The sequence below is a fragment of the Neopsephotus bourkii genome, unplaced genomic scaffold (assembly GCF_033783945.1).
Source record: "Neopsephotus bourkii isolate Nb327-2 ecotype Australia unplaced genomic scaffold, CSIRO-AGI_Nbou_v1 NB_690, whole genome shotgun sequence".
NCBI classification, from domain to species: Eukaryota; Metazoa; Chordata; class Aves; order Psittaciformes; family Psittacidae; genus Neopsephotus; species Neopsephotus bourkii.
In genome coordinates this window covers 2253767-2268086 of record NW_026901189.1, presented here as the reverse complement: position 1 = coordinate 2268086, position 14320 = coordinate 2253767, and the positions used below count along the sequence as shown (strand labels likewise).

At 41.3% G+C, this 14320-nt stretch overlaps 2 protein-coding genes across 18 annotated transcripts in view; one reads left to right on the top strand and one right to left on the bottom strand.

The window, feature by feature from the left end:
• Positions 1–111: 111 nt before the first annotated feature.
• On the bottom strand, positions 112–13922 carry NUDT6 (nudix hydrolase 6). The gene is made up of 5 exons (XM_061353616.1): positions 13793–13922; positions 13262–13549; positions 7497–7552; positions 4409–4463; positions 112–672 (listed from the first exon to the last, which is right to left on the bottom strand). The coding sequence occupies exons 1-5, from the start codon at positions 13920–13922 to the stop codon at positions 284–286; spliced, it is 918 nt and encodes a 305-aa protein (XP_061209600.1). The 3' UTR covers positions 112–283.
• The window catches only part of AFG2A (AFG2 AAA ATPase homolog A), a 229774-nt gene continuing 229346 nt past the window's right edge, over positions 13893–14320 (top strand). For all 17 annotated transcript variants that reach the window (XM_061353673.1, XM_061353672.1, XM_061353671.1 and 14 more), the window contains exon 1: positions 13893–14310. In XM_061353673.1, the coding sequence (XP_061209657.1) occupies positions 13932–14310 (379 nt within the window). In that variant the 5' untranslated portion in view covers positions 13893–13931. The remainder of the gene's footprint in view (positions 14311–14320) is intronic.

The following is a 14320-nucleotide window of genomic DNA, read 5'->3' as shown; positions in this document are numbered from 1 at the left end:
TCAATAATACTTCTGTTTTGTGCTAGATTATCTATGTAGGGCTGTTTTATTTGCCTTATGCTTACTTTACAGAGTAAAGGAAAACAAATCTGATGCACACTTACAGCAATCTTTACCTTTAAGAATAATTTATATTTCTATAACTTGATAGAGAATAAACAATTACTTTCTAATAATTACGTAAAAAGAAATCCATGGATAATTTTAATATGATCTCTGTAACACTACAATAATAATAGTACTCCTAAATTATTACTGTAATGAAATGTGAAATGTCTTGCTATCACATTATGCTTCTATAGGACTCAGGCAGCTCCCTGTGGTACAGTTTGTAGAAGAGGCCTGTAGAGAAAGCAGGGAACTCTCTCATGGTGATATCGATCTTGTCAAACCCCTCCCGGTATCCGTACATTAAGAGTTTAGCTATATTGCTGGTGATGGGAGTAGCGAGTTTCGTCTGAGCAAGCTCACCAAGGTCCATCCACTCACACCTCAGGCACTCCTGCTGGCAGAAGTTGATGTTGAAGGAGGAGGGCTCCAGGCGACAGACGATGTACATATCCGACTTCCCGAAGGCTCCAGGGTGTTCATGTTGCTGCCGTATGCTTAGGATGGACTTGAACTCTGACTTGATGCCAGTCTCCTCAAACACCTCTCGAACTGCTGTGTCTCCTAGGTGAAAAGAGCAAACGTTACAGTACATACGAGAATAGCTCAACACTCTTAAAACCTCCTCAGTGTGGAAAATCTGTAACTCAAAGTGTTCTCTCTTTCTGCTTTGTAAGCTGTTTGGAATGTCAGCCTATTTGTTTCAACACAAGGATAAGCTAATTTTTTGGTCACTGAACAAAACTAGTTGCTACACACTTTTCTTGTTTGTACCCTAGAAAATGATGAAAGTAAGAAACTTTGGTAATTCTGCAGAGGGTGTGGTTTTGAAACCGACATTCTCGTGGTTGCTGGCTCTATTATCTCTTAATCCGGGGCAGCACTGCACCCTCCTTTCAGCCTTTTGAATCTTGGTCTCCTTTGCCTCCTTGCTTCTGTCCAGTTTCAGGTTCAGACCAGGTGCAGCTGAACACCTGTACCTAGAAGATAATACCTGATCAGATCCACTCCATTGTGCTTTGATACAAGGTGTAACAAAATGGGTAAAACTATGGCTTTAAGAAGGTGAAAGTTGGTGCTAGGTCTGTTTCAAGACGTATCTTAAGTGTGCAGTGACATTTCAGACATGCCATAATACCAGTAGAGCACACAGCCAGTGCTTGCAGGAATCTGTGCTGCATGGGTATTTGTTGTGCACATGAACTGAAGTGATGCAGGTGTCAGTTTTCTTCCTTACCAAAGGAACCCTAACTTCAAGGGCTTAAAGGGTAAGAAAAACTTAAATTAAGGAGCCCAAATAAGAATTCTATTCCACTTATTTTCCCAAAGTCTGCAATTCCATTGTGGTCAAGTCAAATCCTACTTGCCAGGGGTAGGTAAAATACTGGTAGGCAAAATACTAGCTTTTTCTGATTCTATGTAAACTCCTTGCTGTGTCTTGTTTGAGTGGTGAATGCATGTAGCTGTTCTGTGATGTTCCCTGCTTCTGTTAGTTCATTTCAGTGTGAAATGAGTGCGCTGGCTTACTTCAAACACAAAATAAGTTTTAAGAGAAATTGTATTCTCCTTCCTATGGAAGCTCATGTAGCGACATGTCAAGAGGTGAACACAGCAGGCAGGCATTTTAAGGGGTAGTTTCAAATATTGGAAATAATGTGGACATACATTGGCTAGCAACACATAAACTCATTTATCCAGCAGAGGCCAGTTAGCTGTATGTTGGGGAGGGACTCTTCATTAGGGACTGTAGTGATAGGACAAGGGGTAATGGGTTCAAACTTAAACAGGGGAAGTTTAGATTGGATATAAGGAGGAAATTCTTTCCTGTTAGGGTGATGAGGCACTGGAATAGGTTGTCCAGGGAGGTTGTGAATGCTCCATCCCTGGCAGTGTTCAAGGCCAGGTTGGATGAGGCCTTGGGTGATACGGTTTAGAGCGCGGAGTCCCTCCCCATGGCAGGGGGGTTGGAACTTGATGATCTTAAGGTTCTTTCCAGCCTTAACTATTCTATGATTCTGTGATTCTATGTGGATGGCCCCAAATCTGCACATCCTTCTGCCTCAGCTCAACTTCCACGTTGTGGTGGAAGCAGCTGCATATACCAGGTATATAGAGGTCTTTGTGGGACTGGAAGTCCATTAATATGCAGTGTCTCCTAACGTTTATGTTTCTGACTTCGTTACAGTGTTAATTAGTTAAAAGGCACCTGCATATGGGGAAGACACTCATTCACCATGACTGACCCTTGGAGAGGCTGCAACCCTTTGGTTTGAAAGAGTAGGTTGCAAAGCAAACTGCCTGTGGCAAGTGGTTTTATTATTAGTCAAGGGGCTGTATTACACAGGAGTGGTCAAAGAAGGTAAACAACTGAGGTTGTGAGGAATGCTGAGGCAGGCTGGTTGAGATAAATGAAACAATTGGAGATTTCACTTAAGCTCTGAGCTTTGCTTTTAGATAGTGTTTTCTGTTTCCCTTTTATTTAAACGTGTGTGTATATCTATAAAATATAAAAATATACATAATGACAGTTAAGCTAGAAGAAACTAGGGCTTGAGTTTCAGAAATATTCAAATACAAAGATGTATGCACTTTCCTTAATCCACATTACAAAACTATTCAGGTTAGTTGCACGAGTCAGTACTTATAAAGTAGGCAGCCATGTATTTTGTCACTTCATATAAACACAAGCTCTTCAAGCATTTTAACTGCCATTTGCAGTTATAATTTGAAACTTGGTCCCTTGGATGACTATGAGTTTATAAGGTTTGATGTAAGGCTAAAAAGGGGAAAATTAAGTTCTATTGTATTTTATGCTTCACTAATTTATATCTTCATGTAGTATTAAGATGTGATGTACTGAACCATAACTTGTACTATGGTATAGTTTAGTAGTGGCAGGAGGGCAGCTGTAAGAGGCTTATTTCCTCCCAGGCCTTTCTCAATGGTTGTATCCAGGCTCCAGCCATCACCTCACCTGCTACTTGAGGGGTGGCCACTGCCTTACTCAGCAGCAGTGCTCCTCGGGGGGAGCTCTTGATAGTGCTGGCTGTTTTCCCTCAATACAAAAATCCCTCCCTATCTCCTGGCCTAGAGCCAAGCTCTGTCACTAGAAGTGAAAAGGAGCCTGGCCAGACAACAAATTCTTACGAAAACATGAATCCCTTGCACTACGGTATGTGTATTTGCATTGTCAAGCAAATAATTCTGATTTCTGTTGTCTTGTTTGACAAAAAGACTTAAAATATAACTCATGACTTATGGAAATTACAGTTCAGCCATACCTTGCTAACTAGAAACTTTCTCCATGTACTGAAATAATGAGCTGGAATACTGTTCCACCTGTTGTTGTAGGAAGTCTGATAAACAGTAGGTATTTCTAAGGTATAAAATGGTAGAAACCTGGGCTTGATACCTAGTTTGCTAGAGCTGCTATACTGTTCTGGGCAACATTTTTGAGTTGCTGAAAGAATAAATTCCTATCTGAATCCTGCTGTGGGGCTAAATGAATGTCAGCAAAAATAACTTTAGAAAACAAGAGCTACCTAGTAACTGCAGTGTAAGTTAGGAATGAACCAGTCTGTGGATCGTAATTTTAAGTGGTGAGATACAAGGAGAAAAAGCACAATTTTCTGTCTCTTCGTAAACACCCTTGTTCATTCACCTTTGAACCAACCTGTGCCACACTGGTAAGAAATTACAGGTTTCCTCAAAGCAGCCTTGTTTTTAACACAGAAGCACCCTATGTCTCTAGTTGAAAGTAGGTGCCCACAAGACCAAGGCACTGCACTTAGCTCTGGTCCTGTGCCAAAGAGCTCACAGTCTAAACAAACCAAATGAACAAGACTGGAAGGAAGTAAGTGTGTTTATTTCTGTTTTGCACATTAAAAAAAAAAAAAAAGTTGGAAATTTTTGCTCATTCCCTCATTGAGCTCACTGCCCTGGATTCCAGTGGGAGCCAAGAGCTCGCTGGTTCAGTTTTATTTGGGTTACATCCTGATTACCTTAATCCTTTGCACTTTTGGCTCGTATTACAGCATGTTGGAACAGCCTACCAAAAATAAGCTGGCTTCAAGCACTCAATTAAGAGAAGAAAGTGTGGAAAAGGGTAGATGTTACAAATGAAAAACTTCTCTGCCCTGCATATGTTACCCCACTACCATTGAGGTCACAGGACCATTTCATCTGTTCACCAACTCAAAGCAGTGATTTGCCAAAGGAGTGATGTGGGACACAACGTATTTCAGTCCTGTTTATGTCTTCACAATTCTGCTAACACATGAGCTGTTATCCTAGGACTTACCAATGTCTTCGCCTGGATTAGACAGACCTCCTGGAAATTTCCACGCATCTGTAGCCTGTATTGGAGGAAAAAAACATTAATGAAGCCTGTGTTGTACTCCCTAATATGAAGGAGACAATTAACACATGACTTTCTGAAGTTGCAGTATTGTAATTAAAAACATCAGTACAGCTTTACATAGGAACTTCTTTGTTCATGCTAATGTGATGACCAGCAATACCTACAGTCTGTATGAAATATTGGAACTAAGCATCTACTGATTGAAAATACAAACTGTCTAACAGTCATTAGACAACATTGCTGCTAGATAACTAGAGTAGTTAGGTATTAAAAAAAAAAAAAAGCTGCTATAGATTATATAATCTTGTATTTAATCACTAATGTATTCTACTTCCATGGTTTTGGCTTTTAAAAAATGTATATATATTTAATCTTACAAAAAGGTATTATGACTGTAGTACTGTTTTATATTGCACTGGCTTTGACATGCCTTTGTGTGTCTGTAATAACCATGTCATGTAACTTTGTAATTTGTTTTCATGGAATATAGAAACTGATGCCTTGTGTGTGACTTATATGTAGAAGCATTTATTCAATTGCAATAAATTTCAGTACCTAAAACAGAATGTGAAGTGTAGACTTGGTGCTATTACTGATAATGGTCAAGGAGCCCCAGTTCCTACACCTCCTGCAATTGCACTAAGATTTCTAGGCTCTACCTTTCCATCCATATACTACTCTTTTTATTTCTTTCCTTATTAAAAGTTTATGTAGGAAGAAGATAACCTTCAACTAGAAATAAACACAGTAAAAAGCTACACTGACCAAAAAAAAAAAAAAAAAGGCATCTTTTCTTGTATGTGCAGCATGGAGAGGGAAGTTGTTGCTTTCCAGTGATTTGAAACCCCGACTATGTTGGAAAAAGGTTGGTTAATTTTAGGTTTTTTTTCTGTGTACTCTTAGCAGGCTTGGATAGGAATTTAAAGCAAAGGGTTAAAAACAGTGCAGCTGGAAAATACATATAGCTGTCTACTGGCTTTCAGCTTTGCTTTCAGTTCCTGGAAACGTTTGTGTGCTGTGGAATTGTCCTTTCATGATTAAACCCAAACAGCTCTTAGAATTCTACTAGCTGTCCAATTTTTTTTTTTTTTTTCAAAGCTTTCAGAACATCATTTGTATTAGAAGTCACCATTTCAGGGGAACTGTTCATTTTGTAGGGGAGAATGGAGAGGAGTGTTGGAACAGTGAGAAATAACCATCTGAGCCGATCTGCTTGCACTGAGGTATTACATTTGCTCACAGCACAGGCAATGTATGGGCATGACTCCAGGTTTTATACTCAATTTTATCCAGTCACTACAGAGCTGTAAAGAGGGGAGTTGGAAACAATCACTTTTTTTCCTTTCACCTTCCTCCCTCACTGCGGTGTCAGCTTTCTTCCAAAAAGGTAGGCTGGAATAGCTGACCTGGAACATACTCATCCCACTTTCCAGAACGAGCTGGAGGGAAAGAGCAGTGCCAGACTTGTCCTCCTGTGTTTTGGGGCCAGAGCCTATGGAGGTAATGCTGGCAAGTATGGAAGCAGACCTAAAACCTGAATGGAGCATTCAATGCCTTCCTGCAAAACTGGATAGAAGTACCTGCGCTTAAAATGGTTATGGGTGAGTTTAACAAAATCAGTGTGAAAAAGTTAAACTTTAAGCCATCTGGGCTTAGGAAACTACTATTTCCTTCTGAATGTGCAATTTCCATTTTTTCTCTGAGACCCATTTAAGGCATTTACTAAAATGTAAGCATGCAGTTTTAACACTTCTGTGTGCGTAAAAGTTGAAAACAATATAGCATTTCTGAAGTTCACAATGTGCTGTTCTGTTCCTGGAGGCTTCACAACTGGAATCACTTTACGAGCCTATAGCTTGTATGGTGGATTTATGCTTTAGTTGGTAACTGCTGAATGTAAGTCTGGAGGTCCTGCTATGGAAAAGTCCTTCAAATTTTAACTTATGTTAAAAAAAACATGTCAAATTAATAGTTCAGAGGAAGCAAAGAGTGTTTCTTTTTCTCTGAACTCTTCTGTTACAAATTCACCATGTTGAATGAATAAAAAAAGTGATGAAAGCACTTTTTTATTAAAGTTCATTAACTGTGTTGTAATTGCCAGTTAATTGAAGTCACGTTTTGTGTCCTGAGAAGAAATCTCTTGGTAGCTAATTTCAGAAAAGTCTTTGAAATGGAGCCAGTTGAGATTCTGGCATAGTTTTAACTATATAAAATTAAAATGATGCATCCAAGTATACTTCAATCTATGTATGTAAGTTCTGATTGTTTCCATGTTAAATTGCAGTTAATCTCTCTGTACTAGAGATGCTTTTATTTAATTTGCAAATGAAAGCATGATGGCAGCTAAGTGTGTTACATGGAACGGTACAGGCAACTGCCAACAAGCTACGGAGCTTTCTGCACGTGCCATATTAAACACAGGTTAGCCTGATAGAGGCTGGAGACATTACTAGCGATGGATGCTGGGCTACCTCAGGCCACATCACACAACCCACCCTCACCACACTAGTATGCTCTGGTTTGACATTCTCAGCAGCAAGGTCAAGCACTTCCAGCTGTGAGAAATTGATCATCTCTACACCTGCGGTAACGAGGTAGTCTCCAAGCCATGGCCAACCACGTTACTGCTTTTTTAAAGCCACATATATGTCTGGAATTTTCAAAACCAAACAATCTGAATCCTTTTCCCAAAATGTGCTTTGAACCATAGGGGGTTTCCAGATCCAAGCATGGTTATCAGGGACTCATGGGTCAGTTACAGGAGAAAACAAAAAGCAGAGAGGATACTTTATTCTGTTGATTCAACCACCAGCTATAATTAACAACAAAGCCACTGGTTTTCAAAGTCTGATTTTTTTTTCCTTCAAATGCAATACAACAATCTGTTGATAGATGTGTTCCAAGACATTTGTCAAGTAATTTCTAACTATCACAACTTTGCACTGGAAGAAAAATATTCTTGGCTTATACTACAGAGTTGGCTTCTCTAAATAAACTTCTTTATTTTATAATCCTGTAACAAACTTACCTTATTTCTATCTTGTACAACCAACACCTTTCCAGTGCTTTCATGTAGGACAGCACCTAGTAGAGAAATAATATTGGAAAAGATGTGGTGTTAAGGTAATTATGTTCAATCTTAACCACCCTAATTAAACATGTTTTGATAAAGCATGGCAACCCCCTTGCTTGTACAGTTAGCAAGATTTGTATAGATGAATAGCAGAAAGTGGTTTGTCAGTGGAAAACCGAAACACAGTAAAATATGAAAAAAGGTTAAGTACCCTGTAGAAAAAAAAAATCAAAGTTAGCAGCACCCAGATAAAGACTTCCCACATTTAAGTTCCAGATTAGACAGGAAATTAAAAGAATAGTTTGCTTGTGTTAATATTATCAGAACTAAAGAAGGTGAGGTCAAGACACCATCAAAATAACCTAGCAAAGCTGCCTGCTTCAGCAGAGCTGTGCCTGCAGGATTGCTCAAGTAACAGAAATTGTTTCAGTGACTCTGGCTGAGCGGCCACGATGGGCATGAACTGTTCCCCAGTGAAATTCATGACAAGACTCCTGCCTGCTATAGTGAAGACTTGAGGGTTTTCTGGTTAATAACACAGTTTTAGTACTTGGTGGGCTGATGGTACCGGTAACATTCCAACTGGTTAACTATCTATGTACTCATACTGTACTGCCCAGCTAACAACTAATGATAGTAACTGCGTAGTAATTTGAGTCAACTTGTTAATCAAAAAGCATTGCTTCCAAGTGCAAAAGTGACACACTTGATCAAAAAAAAAAAAATAAAACAACCCAAAAAACCAAATAAGGATGTATGACAGAAAAGTTCAGCTTTTCCTTGTGTCCTCATGCTCTGCCCATGACTTTCTCTAGCAGACTGCAAGTTCTCATTTTTCAGACCCAGGTGCTTTCATATTTAGTCATCCTGTCACACTCCTTGGTCATACTTTAAAAATTCCTTCCCTTTAAAACACATATTTTCTCAGATTTTAAAGTGTGCTGTGTTGAGCAGAATGAGCACTGTGGTACAGTTTCCCAGGCTCTCTTCCACATCAGTCATGCATGGATTTCAAATTAGTAGTTAACAATAAAAAAAAAAATGCTTGTCATTTTACAGCAGGAGCAAGAGTACATGGTCACATCTGTGATGATGTATGCATTTAAAATGCTACAGGAAGTATTTCCACAGAAGGGAATTATCAAGGGATGAGTGTCCAGCTCAAAACATCCTCTGTTTTTTAATAATACATAGCAGGCTTCTGTGGAGGAGGATTATTTAAAAGATGAAATACCAGTCTTCCTTCAAGATATCTCAGAGGATGTGCTTTAAGAGGGTAGTCATGCATCTGCCTCCCCGTGGCTTATGACTTTATGATTTCATTCCTCCATAAATGTTTAGCAGTGTCCAGGTTCAAGAACTGTACTGATTAAAAGCAGGGACGACTTTTGATGCATGCTGCCATTACAAGGATTATATTCTAGAAAAGCTGTTCTTCAACTAAATGGTTTGCTGAGACCAAGGAGAACTGCTGAAGACAGGAAACTACACTTTGAATCAAACAAAACCACTTTTTCTTTCCTCTGTTCCACAGAAATCAATGCCTGTTGATGTAATTTTTGGCAGTGAAATTCTCTATGAGATGACCAAAATCTCTGCTAGACAATACCTAAATCCAAAGCAAGAAGAAAGGAAAAACACTAGGATTGGCTGTCTTGTCTCATTTTCTCAAGTGTCACTCAGGAGTCCCTCAGCTGAATCAACGTTAGAATCTTAGAAGATCAGACCTCCACTACAGGCTCTGGACTGCAGCTCTAAAAGCTCCCCTTCTTGCTACAAATGTGGTATCTGAAGCTTTAAATCATCCAACAGGAGGAGGACTTTCTGGAAAGGTTGGGACTGTTCAGCCTGGAGAAGAGAAGGTTGCATGGAGACCTCATAGCAGCCTTCCAGTATCTGAAGGGGGCCTATAGGGATGCTGGGGAGGGACTCTTCATTAGGGACTGTAGTGGTAGGACAAGGGGTAATGGGTTAAAACTTAAACAGGGGAAGTTTAGATTAGATATAACGAGGAAATTCTTTCCTGTTAGGGTGGTGAGGCACTGGAATGGGTTGCCCAAGGAGGTTGCGAATGCTCCATCCTTGGCAGTGTTCAAGGCCAGGTTGGAAGAGACCTTGGGTAATATGGTTTAGAGCGAGATGTCCCTGCCCATGGCATTGGGGTTGGAACTTGATGATCTTAAGGTCCTTTCCAACCCTAACTATTCTATGATTCTATGACTCTATGCTTGTGACCTAACCAAGTAATTGCTATTATAACACTGCTTTGTTTTGAATGTTCTATTTTGAGAAATAGGTAAGAAAATACTGGAGGAGAAAAATACCTTCATTCTACCTGTTTTATTTGTCACCGATGTCAGCTTGTATGAAAAGATGCTCGGCACTGAAAAGCACTTGTCATCGAAGTAATGAGCACACACGACTGCTTGCATTGTAAATGGCAGCAGACAGGAATAGGTATTACTTTGTAAAAGAACTTGGGAACTGCTTTTGAATCACTTTTGATTCCTTGGACCATCATAACCTATCTAACTCCAGCTTCCTGTACAGTCTGACATTTATGCAGCTGCGTATTTTACACCCTTTCTTAAGTAACAGGACCGTCCAAGGCTATCATGTGAGTGTGTGTGTGGAGACTTTGTTTCAACAACCAGATTTAAGGTAGGTAGGACTGAAAATAACAGCCACATTGTAAGGCTCATATTACATGCAAGGGGGAAGACAGTGACTTTTACTTTTCTTCCTCTCCTTTTACTTTCCTTCCTCGTCTTCCTATGCCACTGTTACACAGTATATTAACTTAATTAACTTAATTAAACTTAATTAAAGTATATCATTATAAACACATAACTTTCTGGATGGCAGACCAGTTCCTCCTAGGAGGTGGAGAATTTTGGAAATGCTTTTCAAAAACTTCTTAATCATTTCATACACAGGAAGCTTTTCTGTACCTTTACATATCTGGAAAATCCTGACGCCTACAAGCGGACACAGTAAGTTAGAGTTAGCTGGAAGACACATCACATATTCCACTATTTCTAAACAATAATGACCGAGCCCAATGAGTAACGTTTGCTGCTTACTGCTTGGTGACTCTGATCTAGTCTGGCAAAATATGACCTGACCTTGCTTATTCACACCTTTGTCATCACTTGGCTAGACCATGCTGAAGCACTAGCCCTGGCTGCACAGCATTTACCATGTGGGAAACTCCAGACAGGACGAAAACCAGCTGCTGGTCTACTTGGCAACATGGACTTGCTACCTGTTGTCTGCTGCCTGGGCTGGCATCCCGTAGGTTGGCAAACCACACTCAACATCCCTGCCTTTTATTTTCAGGATGAGCAAGGGACTAAGTGCTGTATTTAACTGATCTGCCACAGCTTTGAGATGAAGCTTCTCATCAGCAAATTCGCTGCACAGGCTTTCTAAAATACAGGTTTTTGTTCAGCAAATAAAAAAGTCTAGGGTTTGGCACACACACACACAAAATACACATATTCAAGTAATTTAATTTTGTTAAAAAATTATTTACTTTAAATGTTTCAATAACATAAATTAAAAGTAGAACTTCTGCTACCAAAGGCTCTCACTCCTTAAGGATAATTTAATAACAGTACGCCAGGTGTTATCCACACTACTTAGTGTATCCCTGGGATGTGTTCCAGAACTACCAAGAGCGAGTGGAACAGAGGAAACCCCAAAATACTGAAGTTGTTACTTAGCACACAGAAATCTGTTTTTTTTACCTGCCTAAATGTCTTCCTTAGGTCTTTACCTCTTTTAAAGAAACTCCCAATAATGAGTAAGAACCTAGAGATCTGGAAAGTGACTGCAAAGGATACATACACTATACATTGTGCAAGTCTTAAATCTGGGCAATAAATTATGAAATCCATATACCTGCATTTATGCAACTTTTTGTTCCCTCAAAGTTTTTCCTACTTGCAGATGTTTCTATGCACAAAATATTCCAACGTACAGCAGCAAATTGTGCCCTGAAAGGGCGTTTTTCATGTTTTCAAATGTTCAGAGTTTCTCAGACTTACAATTTTTCTTATATTAAGTCTTTCCTGATAACTATCAGGGTCAGAACACATCTATTACATTATTTTCTTCTAATTCTTTCAGTTCTTCAAACTCTTTCAGAAAAATCCCCTTTCAGTTAAGTCATGTCTCCCTGAACATGCAAGTTACAACTATAAGGAGTAACATGGTGCTTTTGTTAGAATGCATTATCTTACTGGCATTTAATGCTGCATATTTTAATGGTGAGGTTTTCATACCTCAGAAAAACATGCTCTAACATGTCAACTGAAAATATCCAGGCCTGTCTTCAGCTTCTACCCTGACCTCTGCTGGCGTTATAACAGAAAAATCACAATACCCATAGTAGCAGAGCTGTTTTTCAATTGAAAGCTTTGTTTTTCCAAACTTTACTTTCACCTGACCTACTGCTACATAGAATAATCCAGCTTTTGTAAGTTCTTCCTAACTAGATTTTTCAAATTGCTATTTATGGGTCTTAACAGCACTTGGTGAAGAATTAATGTCCCACAGCGTCTCTGCAAGCCAAGGACAAACGAGTCAAGGTTGTAATGGGAGAGGTTTGCTGTCCCTCTGCTGTATCCACCCTTTACCAGTACATGAGGGGTCCAAACCAATCTTTAGTTTACAGGACACTACTGACTGATAGAACTGGTAGTAATGTTTCTGTAGAAGCCTGCTGGGAAGGAGGACAGAACCATTCAAATTTGGTGAAGCACAGTTCAAGTTGATTGTATTTTTGGCTCATGATCAGTTCCTTTTACTGTGATGTAATAAAGGAAAAGGTGTTGGTGGGGAAACTATCTTATCTAGTTCCTTGGGAACTGTATCAGTTTTTTGAGCAAATCCTTTTCAGCTGTGGTTGCGGGAGGTCCAGATGGGTAACAGCATGGTATTCAGATGTTTGTTTGTGAAATATACTTATTTGGGTTGTGGAGTTCTAGGTGCAGCTTAGAGCAGCTCTTAGACCATTGTAATTTAGGTCAGTGGTTGTGCCATCCCCTGAAACACGGCTATTGGGTCATTTTGCCCTATTTACAGACCTTAACTTGAGCATAGTTTAGGCAGATGCACATAACTAAGCATCTACAGAAAGGAGAGGGAGCAGAGAAGTGATTTGTTTTTCTCATAAGTCTGTAGTTACTTTTTTGCTTTTCAAAAACTGTTTGAACCTTGAAATCCTACCTCTCTCATCTGCTAGGTGAAAGCCGAGATATGCTTCTCAAAATGGTGTTTTAAAACAATATTCCTGAGTTAAAATTTAAAAGCTTCAGCAACACATTTTCTTCTCCCTGAGCTATTTATAATTTTTTCAAACTGGAATTCTCTTGAGACACCTCTCACTTTAGCAGCCTGTTATTAGCAATATGCCCTGCCATACAGGCACATTTTTGGCAGTGTTCAAGGCCAGCCTGTATGGGGCTTTGAGTAGCCTGTTCTTACAGAAGGTGTCCCTCCCTGTGGCAAGGGAGTTGGAACAAGATGGTTTTGAAGGTCCCTTCCAACTCAAACCATTCTCTGATTTCTGAATGACACACTTCAGTTTGTAAAGTTACCTGAGCAGTAAGCAGTTGTTTTCTGTGTGCTTGTTGTGCAGATGATTTCTTACTGAACCTGTTCCCAGAGGCTTGTTCATAAAGCTGTTTGTGGGTGCAACCGCTTTAGTCACTAACCTGCAACTCCCAGCTGGTGGGTGGCATAACCCGGCAGCCTGCTGGGCCCTTCCCCCAGCCACAGCGTCAAGGTGGATGAGCCCTGCTCAGCGTGGTGGAAAGTAAAGCCTTGTGAAGCGGCTACTGCCGCAAACCCACTCTGGAAAATGGGGACGTGCAGCCAGACAGCAACGCAGCCTTCCTCCCTCCACTGGGCCACAGCACCTGCAAGAGAAAGTGAGCAGAGGAGGCTGAATGCCACCGCCGCCTCTGAGACTCCCCTCGCAGTTGCTCCTTCTGGTTGTAAACCTCACCGCACACAACGGATAGGAATAATGCGTCAAAGTGTGTATTTTCATTTACCGCTGGTCAAACTACCATAGGTGTGAGAAACATGCCAACTGCGACAGGTGGAGCGGCTGCCAGCTTGGCATTTTAAGCAGTAAATTTTGGTGTTAACACATAAAATAGGGAGGTTTACGTTAGGATATGCCGTAAGGCACAGGAAACTGCATCTTTCCTCCTTCGACTGCCTCTGCCGACACCACTCACCACACGACCGCAGCTGTGCGTGCGTGAAGGTGAGCTCACGGCTCATAGGAAGACTGGCTGACCGACTCACTGCCCCCCGCCCCCCGCCCTGCGTCCCCGGGGCCCCCGCCGGCACTTGCCGCGCAGCCATCGCCCGAAAATGGCCCGCTCCAGACGGAAAGGCTGGCTCAACTCCGCCAAATTCACGCTCACCGCCCCGAACTTATCCGGCCGCGCCTGCAGCCCCGCCAGAGCCGCCCAGCCCCGCGCACGGCGCAGCGCCCACCACGGCCTCACCATGGCGCTGCGTGAGACTGAGCCGGGCGAGACGAGGCCACCCCATGGGCGGTGCCGGCCTCTGCTCCCGGAAGCGCTCTGCGACAGCCGGCGGGGCAGCATGTCCGCGTCTTCCAGAAGGAAGAGCAAGGGGAGGCCGGTCCCAGACAGCGGTGGCAGCGATGGCTCTCCGCGCTCCGTTCCCCTTGACGCTGCCGAGGGCGGGCCGCTGGTGCTGGGCGTCTCTGACGCCGTGGAGGCAGGTACGCGAGT